The 18,621-nt window shown below is 43.4% G+C and overlaps 1 protein-coding gene across 2 annotated transcripts in view; it reads right to left on the bottom strand.

The window, feature by feature from the left end:
* Positions 1-3,118: 3,118 nt before the first annotated feature.
* Positions 3,119-18,621, bottom strand: part of TLR4 (toll like receptor 4) — a 30,163-nt gene continuing 14,660 nt past the window's right edge. For both annotated transcript variants that reach the window (XM_069242535.1, XM_069242536.1), the window contains one exon: positions 3,119-5,784. In XM_069242535.1, the coding sequence (XP_069098636.1) occupies positions 3,534-5,784 (2,251 nt within the window). In that variant the 3' untranslated portion in view covers positions 3,119-3,533. The remainder of the gene's footprint in view (positions 5,785-18,621) is intronic.

Raw genomic sequence — 18,621 nt, 5'->3', positions numbered from 1 at the left:
GTAATAAAAGAAAAGAAGAAAAATAAAAAGAGAAAATGTTCAAAGAAATTTGGGAAAGATCACATAGGGAGGAAGAAATTGAGATGCGTAACCTAAAGAAAATGAAAGGTTGTGAAGGGAAAGGTTTTGTGTGATGACAAGTGTAATCATAGGAGGGACTGAGAGAGTGCAGCTTATATGCTTAGAAATTAACATGTAATGTTTTTGAACTACTGCGTAATAATGCCGCAAAGAAAATTTATTAATGTATTTTGCCAAACGTACGCTTGAAATGTACCCACGGGGAGTGGCCGCCAATATATACAATGACTAATGAAACTGATTAATAATGATGAAATGTTATGTTAGAATATAATTTAGCACTAATAATAAAAGGTTATATGTTAAAGTTCTGCTAATAAATCATTAGGCCTTAGTTAGTATGAGTTGAGGCCTAGCTGCCTGTTTTCATATTAAATGTGTTTTTCTAATGTGCAGTGTGCTGACTTGCAAGGTCGACTGAACCAGTACAGACAATGGAACCACTGACTAAAGATGCAAAGAGGACCATGAGAGTGTGAAATCTACCGGACATTCTACCCGCTGAAGACGTCAATCATAAGGACCAATAAACTACGTGAGAACTGTTATGGGGTGACAAATTTAATGAAGTCATTGAAACCCTATTGGAGGGAAATAGTGGGGTGCTGACCCCAACCAATTAAAACGTAGGGGATTGTACCACAGAAAAGGGATGAAAACCCTTGACACAAGGAAGTAAATCAGAATAGGAGACTAGGAGTTAGGGAGATGCTATTGCAATTTGCTATGACCCAGACACTTTGTTACTCTGCATAGAGACTTTGCTGTTTGGTTCTTCAAACCATCCTTGCCCTTATATTGCCCATTTACACTTTACCGCCTTATGAGGGAAGTGCCCTTTTAACTGACTGCTGAATTCCTGATGGCGAATCAACCGATGTCCTGAGGACGAAGACTAAACCTGTATGCTGACCCAATATGGAGGGTAACTATATGACAATGAAATTGTAATTGTCTGTTTGCTTTTCCTTTCTAGGTACCAACTGCTTCTTTTGACAGAGACCCTAGTTAGATGCTTTTCAAAATTGGTGTTGCTAAATTGTTTTGCATGAAGCCCAACATGCCAATGCTAATTTGAGGATATATGAGGGGTTCACTAAACTGACGCAAATAGACAAATGACTGAATCTATGCTTTGTTGAACAATGTGATAATGATTCTCTGCTAAGGATAACCTATGTTGACGACGTGCTATATTCTAATATTCGTGATTCTTGCCTTGATGAAATCTTATCAGAGTTGCCATATTGTGACTATGCTAATGTGTTTCTTGGTTTTGAGACTAATAAACTTGCTAGTAGAATTGTAATCAATAGGAAATAAACTTCATATAATAGTACTAAACTGGTGTGGTTATTCATGACTGAAAGGTCATGGTGGTTTCTGAGTTTTATTAATGTCTTTGACTAATCTGAATTGTCTTATTATGGTAAATATTAATGACATTATTGACATATTGATTGACATGCTGATTAGTTATCTCGTCCTAAGGTGTCTTTAATCAGGGTCAAAAGATTAATTGGCCTAAAACGAGTCCCAGAGCGAGTAAATTAGTCATAAAGGGACGAGTTATCAATATTAATATAACTTACCCAAGGAAAGAGTTTTAGAACTCTTTCTGAAAGCTACCAAAGTCAGCCCTGTAGTGCTCTTCCCTGATTGGTCAGGCTCTGGCAGCCTGAGCCAGGCTGCCTTAATGAGGTGTGAAGTGGCCTGGACTGACACAAAGGGAGCATTTGGTGGGCGGAGAACTGCTGCAGCAGATGGCAGAGCAGGATGGAGGAAGAGTACTGAAACTGGTCTTCAAAGGAGGAAAAGCCACTTGGGACAGAAACTGGATGTCCCCCATTACCTACAGCCCCAGACAGATAGAAGTCCCCGGAAGAGGTAGGAGAGAGGCTCGCAAGGGGTGTTTTAAGGGAAATGTAGCCGCACCAGTGGGTGGACTCAGCCAGATCTAAACTCTAACACTGAATTTGTGCATTCTTGGATTTTTTAAGAATGTTGGTCCCTGGGATTAATGTTTGCCTCACTCACGAGGGTAGTGGCCTGCACTCTATTGGACCCCCCTCAATCCCACCCCGAGGACCACAGATAAATATGGCAGAGCTGCCCCACAATTCAGATCCCTGCTGGAAGACGAAACTGGAGAAGAAGGACAGCCCTGCTAGACTCCTGGCCTGCACATGGACACTGTACTCACAAGGACTAAACCAGCTTCACAATTTGGGTTCAACAAGAAGAGGACTTTGCCTTGCTTCTGCAACTCCAGGAGTGGACTCCCTGTTAGCTACAGGGACAAAGGAGCAAACCAGAGTCCCCAGCATCACGACTTGAGAGCCCAGCTGACCAGCATCCAGTGACTATTTGAGGATTCGACCAGGTGCATTGTGGGAGCTGTAGTCCAAACTTCCAAGGAGCAACTCAGAGCTTTTTGAACCTTGGATCAAGTTTGTGGACACTTCAAAGACCCAAAAAGGACTTTTGGAAGAAGGTCCAGAAATTTGGAGACGTTTGGAGCAACTGTTGTAAAAAGCTCTATAAATTGAAGATGTGCATTGTGGAAGTTGAACTCCCAGGCCCCAAGAGGCAAAACAAAGCCTCTGAACCCTTGGCTGGTGCTGTGGACCACTTTCCTGAATCAAGAAACACTTCTGAACGTGAGTGTAACAATGTTACATCATGAGTGGCCTAACCTCTGGACTTTGTTCCTGTCCTGTAGGGCCTTTTTTAACCACTTGAGCGGTACTTGCCTCTAAGCGGTAGTCTTACATTTAATTTTTAAAAATTCATATCTCTGGTTCCCTACATTGGATTATCGTCATTTCGGTTTCCTTTTAAAGATAAAGATATTTCCTATTCTTATAAATCGGTGTTGGATTTTTATTATGTGTTGTGATTTACGTATTTACTGTTTTGTTGATATTTAATGCTTTATACATCTGTCTCCTAAGTTAAGCCTAACTGCTTGTGTGCCGAACTAGCAAGGGTTGAGCACAGAAAAATTTACCCAGACCTTGACTGGACCTAGTGGGGGTTTGTAGCCTATTACTATGTGTAGGTATCTACCTGCCCTTACCAATAATCCACTTTTCAACAATTATTGGTCTGCATTAAATTGGCTGTATTAAATATACTAGTAAATATGAGTGAGTGAGTGAGATGCATCACTGTAGGGAGAAACAATTAAAAAACAGAAATTTGTAATCATCAAGGGACATTGGCTCTAAGAATTCAAGGCATATGACTCCATTTACTTACCAATGGACTAGTGTTTGAAAGAAACAACATACACAACGTATTGGTTCTTGGCACCCTTAGCAGAGGAATTGTACGTTAATTTCACCATAAGATGTTGGTGCTTAATCTTCAGCTTGGCTTGTGCCATGTCTAAACTTGGTCCTGAGTTGCGAACCGACGTGAGTCAGGTTAAAAGCCATTAATTCCCTCTGCTATGTAATTTCCATCTGTTGATGGCGCCACGGTTTACCATCCAATAAAGCCTTTCTCATCTTCACCCAAAACATATTTTGTTCCACAGCATTCTGCTTCCACTCTAAATAAGTGTTTCTGCGCAGATACCTGTGAAGGCCAAAGACGTGCCGCAAGTGAGCTTTGTCCACCTCTTGCAGGACGACAACAATAATTCCTGACTTAGTCTCCAGAAACTGCCAAGACTGAGCCAACTCAAACTCAAAGCTGCACCACTTGCTCTCAAAAAAGTGGTTTGAAACAACAACCACAACCTTGCGGCTCTTCAGAAAGCCCTCCTTCACAATGTTAGATGTAATCAATACCCCCGGCATGAAGTCTCTGAAATGGAGGCACAGACGAATGCGAGGCACACCCTCCTCCAGTTTTTTAACAAGGACACCAATCACCCACTCTTCATCTTTGCTAGAATAGATGACAAAGGCATCATACATGTCTGCCTCATCTGCAGGATCTATGCACCACTTAGAGAGCAGCAACCTATAATAGTGCTGGAAGTAGCATTTGTAGATAAGGAAAAGCACCAGAAATGTAAAGATTGGAACACTCACAAGCAACACCACTGTTAACAGTTTAGTCTCACAAGTGGATAGGTCCACATTTATTATTTTCTCATCCCTTAGGTATCCTGGACTCTTGCAGATCATTAATTCCCAATCTCCCAGGAGGGTTTTATGACTTTTAACCCACTCAAGAAAATGCAAGTGGGTGCAGGAGCAGTCAAATGGGTTCTGAGAGAGGTCCAGTGAAGCCAGGTTCCCTGGAAGACTTTCTTGTGGATTGGCAAGGAAAGCAGGTATTTGATTCCTACTAAAATCCAAAATAGAGAGGGCCTTAAGAGATGCATATACTGCTGGGTCCAACACCAAAAGGTTGTTGTTGCTTATGTTTAGCTCCTGCAACTTTTCAAGTCTGCTGAATGTGTCTGGTTGCACTTTTTCCAGGCTACAACTGGCAACATCAAGAAATATAAGCTCTGTCAGGTTGTAGAAGCTGCTGGACATGCTGTTGGGTCCAAATTTGTTGCCAGCCAGCTTGAGCACCTGCAAGTTCTCAAGACCACAGAATGCACAATCAATGAGAAATATTGTATCTGAGTGGGAAACATCCAAGTACAAAAGTTTTCTGAGGAGGCAAAGGACAGGAAATGTACCAAAATGGACTAACTTTGTATGATGCAAATCCAGAGTTTGCAAATTTTCCAAGTCAATGTAATCAGAAGACATTTCAATAACTGAGTTGAAGCTTAGGTTCAAATACTCGAGTCTAGGAGTTCTCAAGAAGTGGCAGCATCTATCCATGTTAATCTGATTTTGACTGAGATCTAATGATCGGAGGTTAGAGAGTCCCTCCAATTCGCCATTAAAATGTCTGAGAAATTCTCCATTTGTTATCTTCAGTTCCTTGAGAGTAGTCAGGGTTGACAGTTGGTGTGCTGGCACCTCCATAAACCAACAATTCTTCAATTCTAGATGGTGGAGCCTGGTGAATATGGGCATCTCTGTTATCTTTGAAAGACGTGAGCTCACAAGTCGAATGACAGTCGCATTAACCAGACAGTTGAACACTGTGTCTGTGCCATTCGGAAAATCATGAAAATTGATAAGTAAAATCTTGTGGAACTCCACATTGCATAAACCATCAAGCAATCCATTTTTAAAATTGAAGCGGAAATTATTTCGGAAGATTCCGATTTCAAGTTCATGGGCCCATAAACCTGTCAGTCCCTGAAGACAATTTCTCATAGTGTCTGAATGTTTAAAACAGAAGCGCAGAGAAAGCTTGTGGATGTGAATCCCCAGGAAGGATTCTGGCTCAATGTAGCTTATCATATTCTGTGAAAGAATAACTGTGAGGTTGTTTGTGTCCATTTCTTTAAGTACACACAGGTCTCCAACAAAGATATTTGAGATCAAGTTTGCATGCAAGTCTAGAATTCTGAGCCTCTGCAGGCTGGTGAAAAAATGAGGAATTTTCAATGATTTGATTTTGTTACTGCCAATGTTTAGCTCTTGGAGGCCAGCCATGAACCCAATGGGGAGATCATCCAAAGATGACAGATTAATCTCAACTGCAGCCAGCCTCTGCAAGGACAGTAGACCATAGAAGGTTCCTATGCTTAGATATCTCAGGGGGTTCCCTGTTAGGACAAGAGAAGTCAGGTTCGGTAGACCCCAAAAAGCCTCATCTTCAATTACTTCAATGCTGCACCTAAGGGAGGTAAAAAGAACAGGAATACTGGTCACTTGATGCCAATACAAATGTCATTGATGAAAGGTAAGCTGGCTCTTGCAAAGAGCTGAGGAACTAAAGACCACATTCCAACCTTTTCCAACAATATAAGGCATTAAACATTTCCCCTCAATAATGGGTCCCTATATAACACATTGACAATGATATGTTTCTAGCCTCCCCAAATGTTTCCTCATTGTTCCGGCCCAGTATTTGTAAGGTCTTCTACATGGAACTACAATGCAATAGTGCATGATATTGATAAATGTAAATAAAAATCAAAAACATAAATAACATGCCTTGACAATGACTGCACTCAAAGGAAACACACACTAGCAAGGCCAGCAGGCCTGGCTTTAATGTGTTAAGAGTTATAAATAGCATTACTGCATAACTGTGTTTGCATACATTAGAGCATCATGTAGATTTGTGTTTGAATGCATTATCACAGTATAGCCTAATCTATTTGCTTTACAAGAGCTTGCTATTCTATGTAAGCTGTAACTAGATCTCCTTCGTAAGTCAGGAACAAGTGTTTGAAGGGTTTTTAAGAAAGGTGTAGTACATCAAACCATTACTACATGTCCCTCAAGAGTCTTGTACAAAGTTTGCAGTATGACATACATCACTAGGGGCCAGATGTAGCAAGAAAACATTTTGCGAGTTGCAAATTGCGAGTACTAGCGACTCGCAATGTGCAACTCGCAAAATGTAATGCAGAAAGGTGTCTCAGACACCTTCTGCGACTCGCTATGGGGTCGCAAAGACCCACCTCATGAATATTAATGAGGTGGGTCGCAGTTTGCGACCCCATAGCGAGTCTAGGCACTCACAGGGATGGTGGCCTGCTGGAGACAGCAGACCACTATGTCCGTGACTGCTTTTTGAATAAAGCATTTTTTTCTTTTCTTTTTGCAGCCCGTTTTCCTTAAAGGAAAACGAGCTGCAAAAAGAAAAAATTCCAAAACCATTTGGTTTCGTTTTTTTCAGAGTAGGCAGTGGTCCATAGGACCACTGCCTGCTCTGAAAAAATATTTTTATTGCCATTCACAAAGGGGAAGGGGTCCCATGGGGATCCCTTCACTTTTGTGAATGAGTTACCATCCACTTCAAGTGGATGGTAACTGCGAGTTGGTTTGCGACCGCATTCGCGGTCCCAAAGCAACTCTGCATGGCGATGCGGTCGCAAATAGGAAGGGAACACCCCTTCCTATTTGCGAGTCGCAGCCTCAAATTGCGAGTCGGTACCGACTCGCAATTTGCGGTTGTGCATCGCGTTTGGCCTTTTGCGCCTCGCAAACTGCGTTTTTTGCAGTTTGCGAGGCGCAAAAGGGTTGCTACATCTGGCCCTTAATGTCACTCTTGTGTTAGACACAGGTCATTGCTATTCTAAGGTGCAGTGCCTTAGGTCATTGCTAGAGGTCATGCGGGGATTAACCACTCTCCCCCCAATCTCAGGATACCAAAGAATCATAACCTCCTTGAATGTTCCTTTTGTTTCAAACCCCAACTGTGCTTTACAGCATGACAGTCATCATTGAGTGAACAAACACACACAGACACACACACATACACACAGAAACACACACACACATTTATTTGTTAATTAGATCTGGTTTCCCTTCTTTGGCTTCATGTGCTGCAAAAAACTCAGGACAGGGAACCGTAGGCCAGAGGAGGTCTCCCCTGCTTTACTGACTTCAGAAGCTGTAACTGGGCCCAGGGACACAGCCCTGGTGGGCCCAGGGATGGAAGTCCCCTGCCCTGGGTTATTTTCTCCAGCTAAGGCTGTCAGCCCTGTCTGATTAGTCTTTCATATGAGCCTTGCTTCCTGGAGGCAGTGATGCCAAGCTGACATCCTTGTGCAGGGCAGCCTGCTCTGTGATGTCTTAGCAATTCCTGTATTGTGATCATGATGCCTGGGATGACCATGAAGTCTTAATAGCAGTTAATTAGGCTTTCCTTTCCCTGTGATGGTCTCAGGAGTTTAGATGTGTTCAGCATGATGGCCTCTTTTCACTCAGTGGGCATGTATTACAAAAAAGGCACATAGACTTCCTTAAGATTATTAGAGACAAGGTATGAGGGACCCCCTTGTCTCTGGTCTTTCTCCCCAGGCACTGCAATGGCCTGGGCCAGCCTTTCCAGGCATCTCATAGGTCTGAGGCTGTGGCTACATGCCAGTCCTACCCAAAATGCCTTTCCTTCAAGCCTTGCTTCCCAGAAAGCAGGCATAGGTGTGAAGGTGACATCCCCATGCAGGGCAGTCTGCTGGGGCTGGTTTAGCCTGTACTGTACTCTGATTGATTGTGTACACTTGATCCATTTATGGATGGACTGCTTGTCCAGCCTTGGATGTGGTTTCAAAGGTCTGCTTTTGTAGAGACCACTCAGCTGAGTGAAGGCCAAGGAGCTTGTGAAGTGGTCCGACCAGAATGGATGAGGTCACATGGTGCTAGTTCTAGATGCTGCCTGGGGACCCAGGCCCAACATACCTCTGTATAGCACTTCTCCACCCAGTGCATTTCCACAGCAGCTCAGAACGACCATTTGGTGGGGTAGACCCTGCTGCCATGCCAGGAGACAAAGCCCCTCTGTCTTGCTCAGGCTGCACGTTGGCCCACCTTTCCTTTCTGTTCTTGCAGAATAGATTGATAGATTGCCTGTGCAACTGTCCTTTCCCACTTGGCTCTCAAAGCAGGCTCCCAAGGGGTGTGAATGGTGGTTCAGGATGGGCATGTGGCTCTTTCTCCTCTACAGCTGGTATAGCTATCTGGTTGATCCTGCCAGTAGCATATGCTTGTCTCAGAGATTAAGATAAACATGTGTAAGTACATATGGCCAGAACTGTGAAGCTTCAAACGGCTCATTAAATCAGTTATGGTTCCTCTGATCCTGCCATCTGTTACTTGGATAAGGTGCCCAATGCAGACACTCATCAGACCAAAGAAAAGGTATTGGTTGATATAGAAAGAAGAATGGTGGCCATGGAAGTCTGAATCCAGTAAAGAGTGTTTAACAATTTGACCATTGCTGGTGCTAAGAACCGAGGTGTCTAAGACATGATGAGTAGGAGGGCCACTATGGAGTGCATGAAAGCCCAGGGTGAGGGCACAAGTGGAGCTGCGGCAGGTGCAGATCTTGGTTTTAGTAGAAACTATTCAAATGAGCACTTTGTTGGCCAAAGTGTAGAATGATTCCATCTGAACAGCAGATAAACATGGGTCAGTAGGCCGAAAAGGGATGGGAGAGTGTCATTCGGAGTGGATGGCAAATGCCTCCATTGCCCTCAGCTGATCAAATGGGAGTCAGGTTCAGATTCCCGGACCTGCAACAGTAGAGATGGGAAACCTTGTGGCATCCAGTGCAGTAACAGAAGCGATCCTGGGAGCCGATGGGAGCACCGGGAGAGTCCTCTTTTTGTTGCGAAGGATAAAGCGCCCTGGAATGGATTCAATCCAAGAGATGGTCCTGATATTTAGAAACCACAGTGGTTCTGGTGGCATGAAATGAGCACTCACTGGTCCTTGAAAATCTGGGCAAGTGGTGCAAATCTGACCCAGAGCAATACCCATATCTGCAGCAGATCTCCAAGGTGAACACTCTCTGGCATGCTCAAAAAATGTAGGTAAGGGAAGTCGGCAAGTCAGATCTGTAACTTCAGGATAAGGATTGGCTCTATGGGCTGGGTCGGTCAGGCTGGGGTGCAAAGTGGGTGTGGGAAAATGCCTAAGCTGGCTGTGGGATCATCCTTTGGGGTGGTGGTGACTCTGGAGGTGGGGCAAGTCTTTCCTGTGGATTACCACAGATGCGATGGTTGCTTCTCTTCATCCCCCTCCCATAATTAAAACAAAGCATTGCTAAATCCCGAGGCGGGTGTTGGTGCAATGTGATTTCGGCCCACTGCTCTTAATTACAAAGTGAAGAAATTCAATGATGTGTGGGTAAATGGCAGGAGTAACTATGACTCTCTGAACCTCTTCTCAGTCCTAATGGTCTTTACTGCCACATTATCCCACTGATAACTATCTCTAAACCACTAATCTCCTTGAGGAGACGTCTATAGAGATAGGCCAACTAAGGTGTTGGAAAGTTGGTTATTGATAATGGCAGGTAGGTACCTACACTTAACAATAGGGCACAAACCCCCAATAGGTCCAGTTAAGGTCTCAGTAAATTAATCCCTGCTCAACCCTTGGTAGTTTGACTAACAAGCAGTTGGGCTTAATTTAGAGAGCAGGTGTGTAAAGCATTTAATATCAACAAAAAAGTGAATAAGTAAAACACAACACACAATAAAAATCCGACACCAATTTATAAAAGTAGGAAATATGTTTATCTTTAAAATGACATTAAAATGACAAAAATCCAATATAGGGAACCAGAGATATGAATTTTTAAAGATTAAAAGTAAAACTATAGCTTAGAAGCATATAGCGCTCAAGGGTTTAAAAAAGGCTGCACTGGATAGGAACAAAGTCCAGAGGTTAGGCCACTCATGATGTAACACTGTTACGCTTACTTTCAGAAATGTTTCTGGATTAAGGAAGAGGTCCACAGCACCAGCCAAGGGTTCAAATGCTCTGGTTTGCCTCTTGGTCCTCGTCAACCTCTCAGAGCGTTTTACAGCAGTTGCTCCAAACTTCTCCAAACTTCTTGATTTTCCTCCAGAGGTCCTTTTTGAGTCCTTAAAGTGTCCACAATCTTGATCCAAGGATCTAGAAGCTCTGAGTTGCTCCTTGGGACTACAATTCCCAGAATGTACCTGCTCAGAATTCTCAAATGGCCACTGGATGCTGATCAGCTAGGCTATTCTTGAAGGACTTGATGCAGGGGAGTATGCTCAGCTCCTTTTTACCTGTAGCTTACAGGGAGTCCACTCCTTGAGTTGCAGAATCAAGGCAAAGTCCTTTCTTAGTGAAGCCTAAAGTGTGCAACTAGTGCAGTCCTTGTGAGTGCAGTTCTTCATGTGCAGACCAGGGGTTCAGCAGGGCAGTCCTTCTCCAGATTCATCTTCCACCAGATCTGAATTGTGGGGCAGCTCTGCTATATTTATCCTTGCTCCTGGCTTGGGAATCAGGCGGGTGCTCCTGTCCAATGGGGTACAGGGTGACTGCCTCTGGGGAGACCACTTCTTATGAAGTGTGGCAAAAATCAGTCCCAGAAAGCAGCATTCTCCAAAAATCCAACATAGAGAAAAATGCATCCTTGGAGGTTAGATCTGGCTGAGTCCACCTACTGGTGTGGCTAAGTCTCCCTTAACAAACCCTTTACAGCAAACCCTCCTAATCAAACCATTGGGGCTCCGATCTGGCCACTTCAAACCTCATTAAGGTAGCTTGGCTCAGGCTGCGAGAAGCTGACCAATGAGGAAAGGGCAGTACAGTGCTGAATTTGGTAACTTTCAGAATTAGTACTAAAACTCTTTCTCCGTGCTAGTTATAATAAATTCAACCTTGACAATTTATTGGATTTATTGTAGCATTGAATTTGATACCAAATCTGATATATCTACCACCTCTCTGTCAGAAATAAGACTTTCTTATTTTAAAATAACGTCTCCCAATGTTAGCCTATGGAGCCTATTGACTGCTATGGGGAAACACAAATTTGGCTTTGTTCCCCTCACCAGGGGTTATAAAACATCTTTTATAAAATCCCAGCCTATATTTACACTGCACCCAACCCTTAGGGCACCTAAGGAAGGCTTTAGGGGTGAAATATGCAAAAAGAAGGTAGTTTGAGATTTAATTCTAAAATCGAAATTGGGGTTAGTTTTAACTTAAAAGCAGTCAGCAAGGCAGGTCTGCCTTTACAATGACACTGGACACCACAGCAGTGCACCTATGTGTGCACTAACTATACTGGGGTCCCTAAACCTCCATGTCCTACCATGTACTAGGGACTTATAAGTAGTTTGTCAGAGCCAAGTACAATTAGGCTTAATTTGCATATACCATCTTAAACAGAGCACTGACCCTGGGACTGGTCAGCAGTGCCCAAGGTACAGTCAGAGTCATAAAACACCAATATTAGCTAAATATGGGGGCAAAAATTAAGGGGGCTTCTGCAATCAGTCCAGTTTTATCACACAAGGTATTTATCATGGTGATAGGTATGACAGCGAGAAAGGACAAAGCTAACAATTGCAATTCCATATGGGGTAGTTCCTGGATTACAAAAACCCTATTAAGATGGCAAAATGAAGTGCTGTCCTTTCCACAAATCATTAACCTCCTCAGCGATTTTGTGAACTCTACATCTAGCTCTACACAACAACACAAGGAATAACAACAAATTTAATCACACCTTGTTAACCTCTTCACTCTTCGTATTAACTGATAAGGAGGAAATTATCAACTTCAGTGGAAGCATTGAATTTGTTGCTTTATCAGCAAAAAGAGAAGGTCAGCTCAAAGCTTGCAAAACCGTCAGTTATACATGAGGTCAATACCAAACCAAATGCAAAAAAGTCATTTCACCAAGAAATTCACATACTGGAAATATTCTAATGAGAAATGCAACTGCAGTTTTTGAGGGAACATAATAGAAACAGTCAAAGAATTTAATAAACTTCTCCAAGAAACACAAAGGATTCTATATTAATACTTCTTGATCGAAATGTGACAAGAAAGCTGAGTTTCATAACATTGCATGTCACTATGCAAAATGCAAAAGTAGCATACAGAAAGGAGAACTATAATTCCTATGAAGCTTTGCGATTTGAGATTCACAGCGAAAATAGGGGTGTTGCAACATACAAAACACACACACCCAAAAGCTCAAAATGATGCTAGACACAGAGCTCTAGCAAGCAGCAAACCTTCAAATCTGTAGTCAGTCTGAATACATTTTGCTGCTTACTGAATTTGGAAAGGTATATGAAAACAAAAGAAATATAAATTTACTCATGGTCCAGCCCATTGACTGCAAAAACAGGAAATAAACAATTTACAAATGATTTGCATCAACAATCCACCAAAACTGAAAGTGACTCTAATGATGAACCAGAAATATTACAGGGAGCGAAAAAAGTAAAGCATACAGACTTTTTAAATAGTAAACAAGCACCTAAAATAACCAACATTCATGATCTGAATAACAGTATATCAGAAGCACAAAAATATTCTAAAGATTCAGAACATTATGAAGCTAGCATGGACTTCATGGAAGAAATTGTGACTTATGCCACACAAAATACTAGTGATATACATTCAAAGCCAGCCAATAGAAATGAATCACCTACTGAAAATGATAACCAGCCTATGACAAGAACCAAAATGGTTTAAATGGTTCAGCTCAAAGCAACATACCAAAGAAACACAAAAAAATGAAAGGCTCAATAAATCATTAAGATAGATATTAAAAAATAAAGGGTAGGTACAAAGAATATCAGAGAATGTTCAAGAAAGACAAAAAGAAAATTGCCAGAACAATCAGTGATGTCACAGAGATGCCACTTAATAGGTCAGTGCTCAAGATATTTGTTGGACGTGACACCCTTGGTGTGGTTTTCTCCCAATTTTTTGACTTCCATTCTCTTATTTTGGTGACTTTGTTTTTGCTAACTTTAAGACTCTGCACACTTTACCACTGTTAACAAGTGCTAAAGTGCCTGAGCTCTCCCTTTTAAACATGGTAACATTGGCTTACACCAATGGACACATTGAATTTACTTTAAGTTCCTGGAAACAGCATGTGCCGAGGGCCTGTAGAGCCTGCAGCACTGATTGCGTCACCCTCTTAATTAGTCTTTTAACCATGTTTCAGGCGTGCCATTACAGCCTGTGGATGCAGTTTTAAACTGCCATTTCGCTCTGGCCATTTGCCAGACCAAAACCTCTGTTTTTAATGCATGCAAGTCACCCCTAGGGTAGGCCCTATGCAGCCCAGAGGGCAAGGTGCAATGTATATAAAAAGTAGGACATAAAAAGTAGGACATGTACATATAAGTTTTACATGTCCTGGTAGTGAAAAACTCCTAAATTAGTATTTCACTACTGTAACGATTACCTCTTCCATAGGATAACATTGGGTTAACTTACTACATTTAACAAGTGATAACTTTCAATTGGGAGCAGATGGAAATGGTGAGTTTGGTGTCTAAGGAATTGTAGTTTAAAAACATCTTTAATGGTAAAGTCAGATCTTAAGGCACAATTTGGAAAATGCCATGTTTGTAGGAGGCTGGCCCGGTTTGTAGTGGGTACCTAAGGTACTTACACCTTATACCAGGTCCAGTTATCCCTTTTTAGTGAAATGAAGACAGTGTCTAGAAGCCAGGCTCTCTAGGGTTAATGTGGATGAGCAGCCAAGGCCCAACTTGGAGACATGCAAAGCTCATGCAGTACCACTGTAGTCACACAGTACTCACACACAAGAAAGAAAATACCCAGTGTTACAAAAATAAAGGTACTTTATTTTGGTGACACAAATGTCCAAAATACATTAGAGACTATACCCCCTTAGGAGGTAAGTAATATATACAGTATATACACTAGAATGCAGAAATAGCTGTAAAAACGGTTAGAAAACAGTGCAAATAATGAAAATCACAATAGTTAGAAATGGGCCAAGGGGGAACACAAACCATATACTAAAATAGAGGAATGCAAAAGTTGGTTTCCCACCTACGCAAGTGTAGTGTGTAGAGGAGCGCTGGGAGTGTTAGCAACCACCAAAGGTAAGTAATAGAACCCACCCCAGAGCCCAGGAAAGCAGGAGTAAATCACAGTAACTTTCCTAGAACACACAAGAGCATGCAATAGAAGATTTTGCAAGAACCAGAAGAGACTGCAAGATACCAATGATGGATTCCTGGACCTGAAGAACCGTGAAAGAATGGAACCAAGTCCAAGAAGTACTGAAGAGTCTAGGGAGAACATGAGCTCCTGCTAACCCGGATGAAGGTGCAGAAGAAGAACCACAGGTGAAGAAGAACAGTCAGTACTGCACCCAAGAAGACAGATGCGGGTTCTTGGTTGGTGCAGATGATGTCCCACGCCGGATGGATGATTGCAGTCTGGTTTGCGTCACTGGATTCTGCCAACAAGCCTTGGCACATGCAAAGCTCACGGTTAGCGGATTATGGTCAGCTAACAGGTAAGCACCTATCAGGGGAGGGCTTTGATGTCACTTGCTGGCACTGGCCACTCAGGTGCTCCCAGAGGTCCCTGCCAACTTGGAATCCAAGATGGCAAAACCCAGGAACACTCTGGAGGAGCTCTGAGCACCACCCCTGGGGTGTTGATGGACAGGGGAGCTGTCACTCCGCTTTCCTTTGTCCAGTTTCGTGCCAGAGCAGGGGCTGGGGGTCCCTGAACCATTGTAGACTGGATTATGCAAGGAGGGCACCATCTGTGCCCTTCAAAGCATTTCCAAAGGCTCTGGGAGGCTTCCCCTCCCATGCCTATAACACCTATTTCCAAGGGGAGGGGGTGTAACATCCCTCTCCCAAAGGAAATCCTTTGTTCTGCCTTCCTGGGCCTGAGCTGCTCAAGTAACAGGAGGGCAGAAACCTGTCTGTGAGGTGGCAGCAGCTGGGGCTGCCTGGAAAACCTTTAAAGGTTGTAATGGCAGTACTGCAGGACCTCTAAGGAGCCCCCAGAGTGCATGGAATCATACAACCAATGCTTGCAAGAGCCTTGGGATATGATTCCAACATGTTTGATACCAAACATGGCCATATTTGGAGTTGCCATTGTGAAGCTGTAAATAGGTAGTGACCTATGTATAGTGCACGCATAAAATGGTGTCCCCGCACTCAAGAAGTCTGGGAAAATGGTCCTGGATGACATTGGGGCACCTCTGCTAGTGCAAGGGTGCCGCCACACACAGGTACTCTGCACCCAGCTTTCAGGGTTGGACGTCTGGTATATGGGTGACTGATATGTGACCTGGTGCAGTGTAAATGGCTGTGAAATGGCGTGTGCACCATTTTACACAGGCTGCAATGGCAGTCTTGCAGAAGCCTTTGCATGGGCTTCCAATGGGTGGCAAAAGAAATGCTACAGCCCATAGGGATCCCCTGGAACAACAATGCCCTTGGTACCTAGGTACCATATACTAGGGAATTATAAGGGGTGACCAATATGCCACTTTGGCATGAAATACTGGATTACCAGTATGCAGTGACAAAATTAAGAGATGAGCGAGCATAAGCACTGGGGTCCTGGTTAGCAGGATCCTAGTGACACAGTCAAACAAACTGACATCAGGAAGAAATTAGGGGTAACATGCCAAAAGAGGGGAATTTTCTACAATGTTTAGTTGCTATTATTCTTTTTCTACCCATTTGGTACCTGCAGCCTGCATCCTGGTTCACATGACTAGGTGTAGATGGCAGTTGGTCTTTGTGTATTGCTCCCATACAGTGAGACAGAAGAAAGATAGCTGCCACCTACCACAATTGCACATCACAAAGGCTTTGCCTGAGCACAATTACAAAGGGTTTGACATGGGTCTTTTGTGACCCCAGATGATCTGAGATGAGGGAAGGGAGGCAGGACATTCCACACACCTCTGGGGGTGAAAAGCTCCTGAATATTCTCCTACTTCAAAGTGGACACCAGGTATAAATAATGGACCTTAAGACTCAACTCTTGATACACCTCTGAACCGGTGGAAGACTCACAAGGACTGCTGTGGTAGTTTGAAACAAGCACTGCTACTCTGCTACCTTGCTACCCTGCTGCCTAAGTGAAATGACTGGACCTCCATCTTGAACCTAGGACAACCAGAGAGACTCCAGGGGCTAGTCAGCTGGCCTCCTGCTCAGCAACTACCTTAGACCCAGTACCTGGACTCTGTCTGCGGTGAGTTCCACACCCCTAATTGATGCCACCCCAGTCTTGAACCCTTGGTAGTGAGCCAAAAGGTGTTCTGCCAGCCCAGCAGTGGCCCAGAGAGCAGAACCGAGGCAGCCCAACAAATCTCCTTGCAGGTGATGCATCCCCAACGCAGGACCTCGTATAGCACCCAACAACTTCATTGGAATGTCTGCTGTGTGAAGCAGGCCTTTGCATTGCAAGCCCCTTGCCAATCCTCAACCAAGATACAGGACTTTGCATCACACCCACTCAGCTTCCTTGGAACCATCACTGTGCAACACATCTTCAACGCAGGCCTCACACCACAAGCCCCTTCTTGATCTCTTCTCAATTATGGTGGAGGACTATGCATCATAGCCCTGCAGCTTCCATGGAATGACCACTGCACAACGCATCTTCGATGCTGGATCTCGCAGTGCGCCACAAACAGGATTTTGAGCCCTTTGTTCAGCGGGTCTAACTTGGTCCCAGTATCCGGCAGCCACTCACCAGTGGCGGCTTGTGCTTCCAGGAATTATTTTCACTTAAAGCTTTACAATTGCATATCTTAAGTTCTACTAATTGGAATTTTGTCATTTTAGTCTCCAATAACTTATTAATCTTTACTCTATTTTTTCTGACTTGGTGTGGGATTTTTCTTGTATTGTGTTTACACTTAATTATTGTTTGAAATGCTGCATAAATACTTTACACATTGCCTCTAAGTTATGCCTGACTCCCTGGACTCCCACGAGACCAACAGACCTCTTCTCTACCTATAGTAGAGGTATGGGGATTGGGTTTCTTTCCGGGGACTGGATGGGCAGATTAGGGCTAACACTGCTATTATTTTCATGTAGAGTCTTAGTAGTGCAGGTAGGGATTTTAGAATTACTATTGTGACAGAATGGTGGGACTTTTCCTCTGTTTCACTCTAATAGTGTTGTGTTTTATTATCCTAATAATTGCAATACATGCCTTTTACATAGAATGCAGTTGCTTCAATAAACGTATTGAACCAAATCCTGCTTCAGTTTGTCTTTGCATGTATTAGATGTGTATAACTGAGAGAAAGGGGTAAGATCTGTTCCAGCGCGACTTCCCTGAGGAGTCTTAGATTGTAATGCAATAGGCTGCCACAAGTAACCTTTACTCTTGGGTTCTGGTGAGGTGCTGCTAGCTAGCTGAAAGGGTTAGGTCTACAGCTTTCCCACGGTATGGGATCAGACTCAGTCCCTCACTCTCAGTGGTGCTGCCACCCAAAATCCAGCAGTCTCTTTGTTACAACAAGAATCGTACTACAAGAGCATTGCCACCCTGGGAGACATACCTGAACTGACCAATTGGCAAAAGGAAGGTGGTTTTTCGAGGGAGGAGTTTTGCAGAGGAAAAAGGAGGGGGTTGGCCACGGGTTAGTTATCTCTACCTGTAACAGGGTAGGCCTTGTTTGAAATGAAGGCTCAATATTGTCATAATTTCTGACGCTATCGTGGTACTTCGCAGGATTAGCGCCAAAACATTTGCCACTAATCCTGCAAAGTACATAGAGGCCCATTATTAAAAATGGTGTGCCTCAATTTAATGCCTGCTCTGACACTAAAAATGGCACAGTGGAATCTCATAGATTCCACTGTGCCATTTTTCTGGGCCTCCTAATGGAGGAACACTCCCCCTTGCATACATTATGCTTGGCGCAGGCATAATGTGGAGCAAGGGTTTACAAAGTGGTGCAATGCATGCACTGCACCACTTTGTAAATTTGGCGAAGCGTTTTTGCCAACCTAACGCCACATTAGCGTAAAACAAATGTTGCTAATGTGGTGCTAGGATGCACTAGGCCCTTCTTAAATCTGGGCCTAAACATGGGGGGAGCGAAAAAATGGTGCAAAGAATTGTTTTCATCATTTTTAACGCCTGCACAGAGCAGGAGTTAAAAGGGGGCATACCATTATTTTTAATGGGCCCCTATGTTCTCTGCAGGATTAGCGCCAAAATGTTGGTGCTAATC

This window comes from Pleurodeles waltl, chromosome 6 (genome assembly GCF_031143425.1).
Source record: "Pleurodeles waltl isolate 20211129_DDA chromosome 6, aPleWal1.hap1.20221129, whole genome shotgun sequence".
Taxonomy (NCBI): Eukaryota; Metazoa; Chordata; class Amphibia; order Caudata; family Salamandridae; genus Pleurodeles; species Pleurodeles waltl.
The sequence above is the reverse complement of the archived record's forward strand: the minus strand, read 5'-3'. Positions and strand labels throughout refer to the sequence as shown.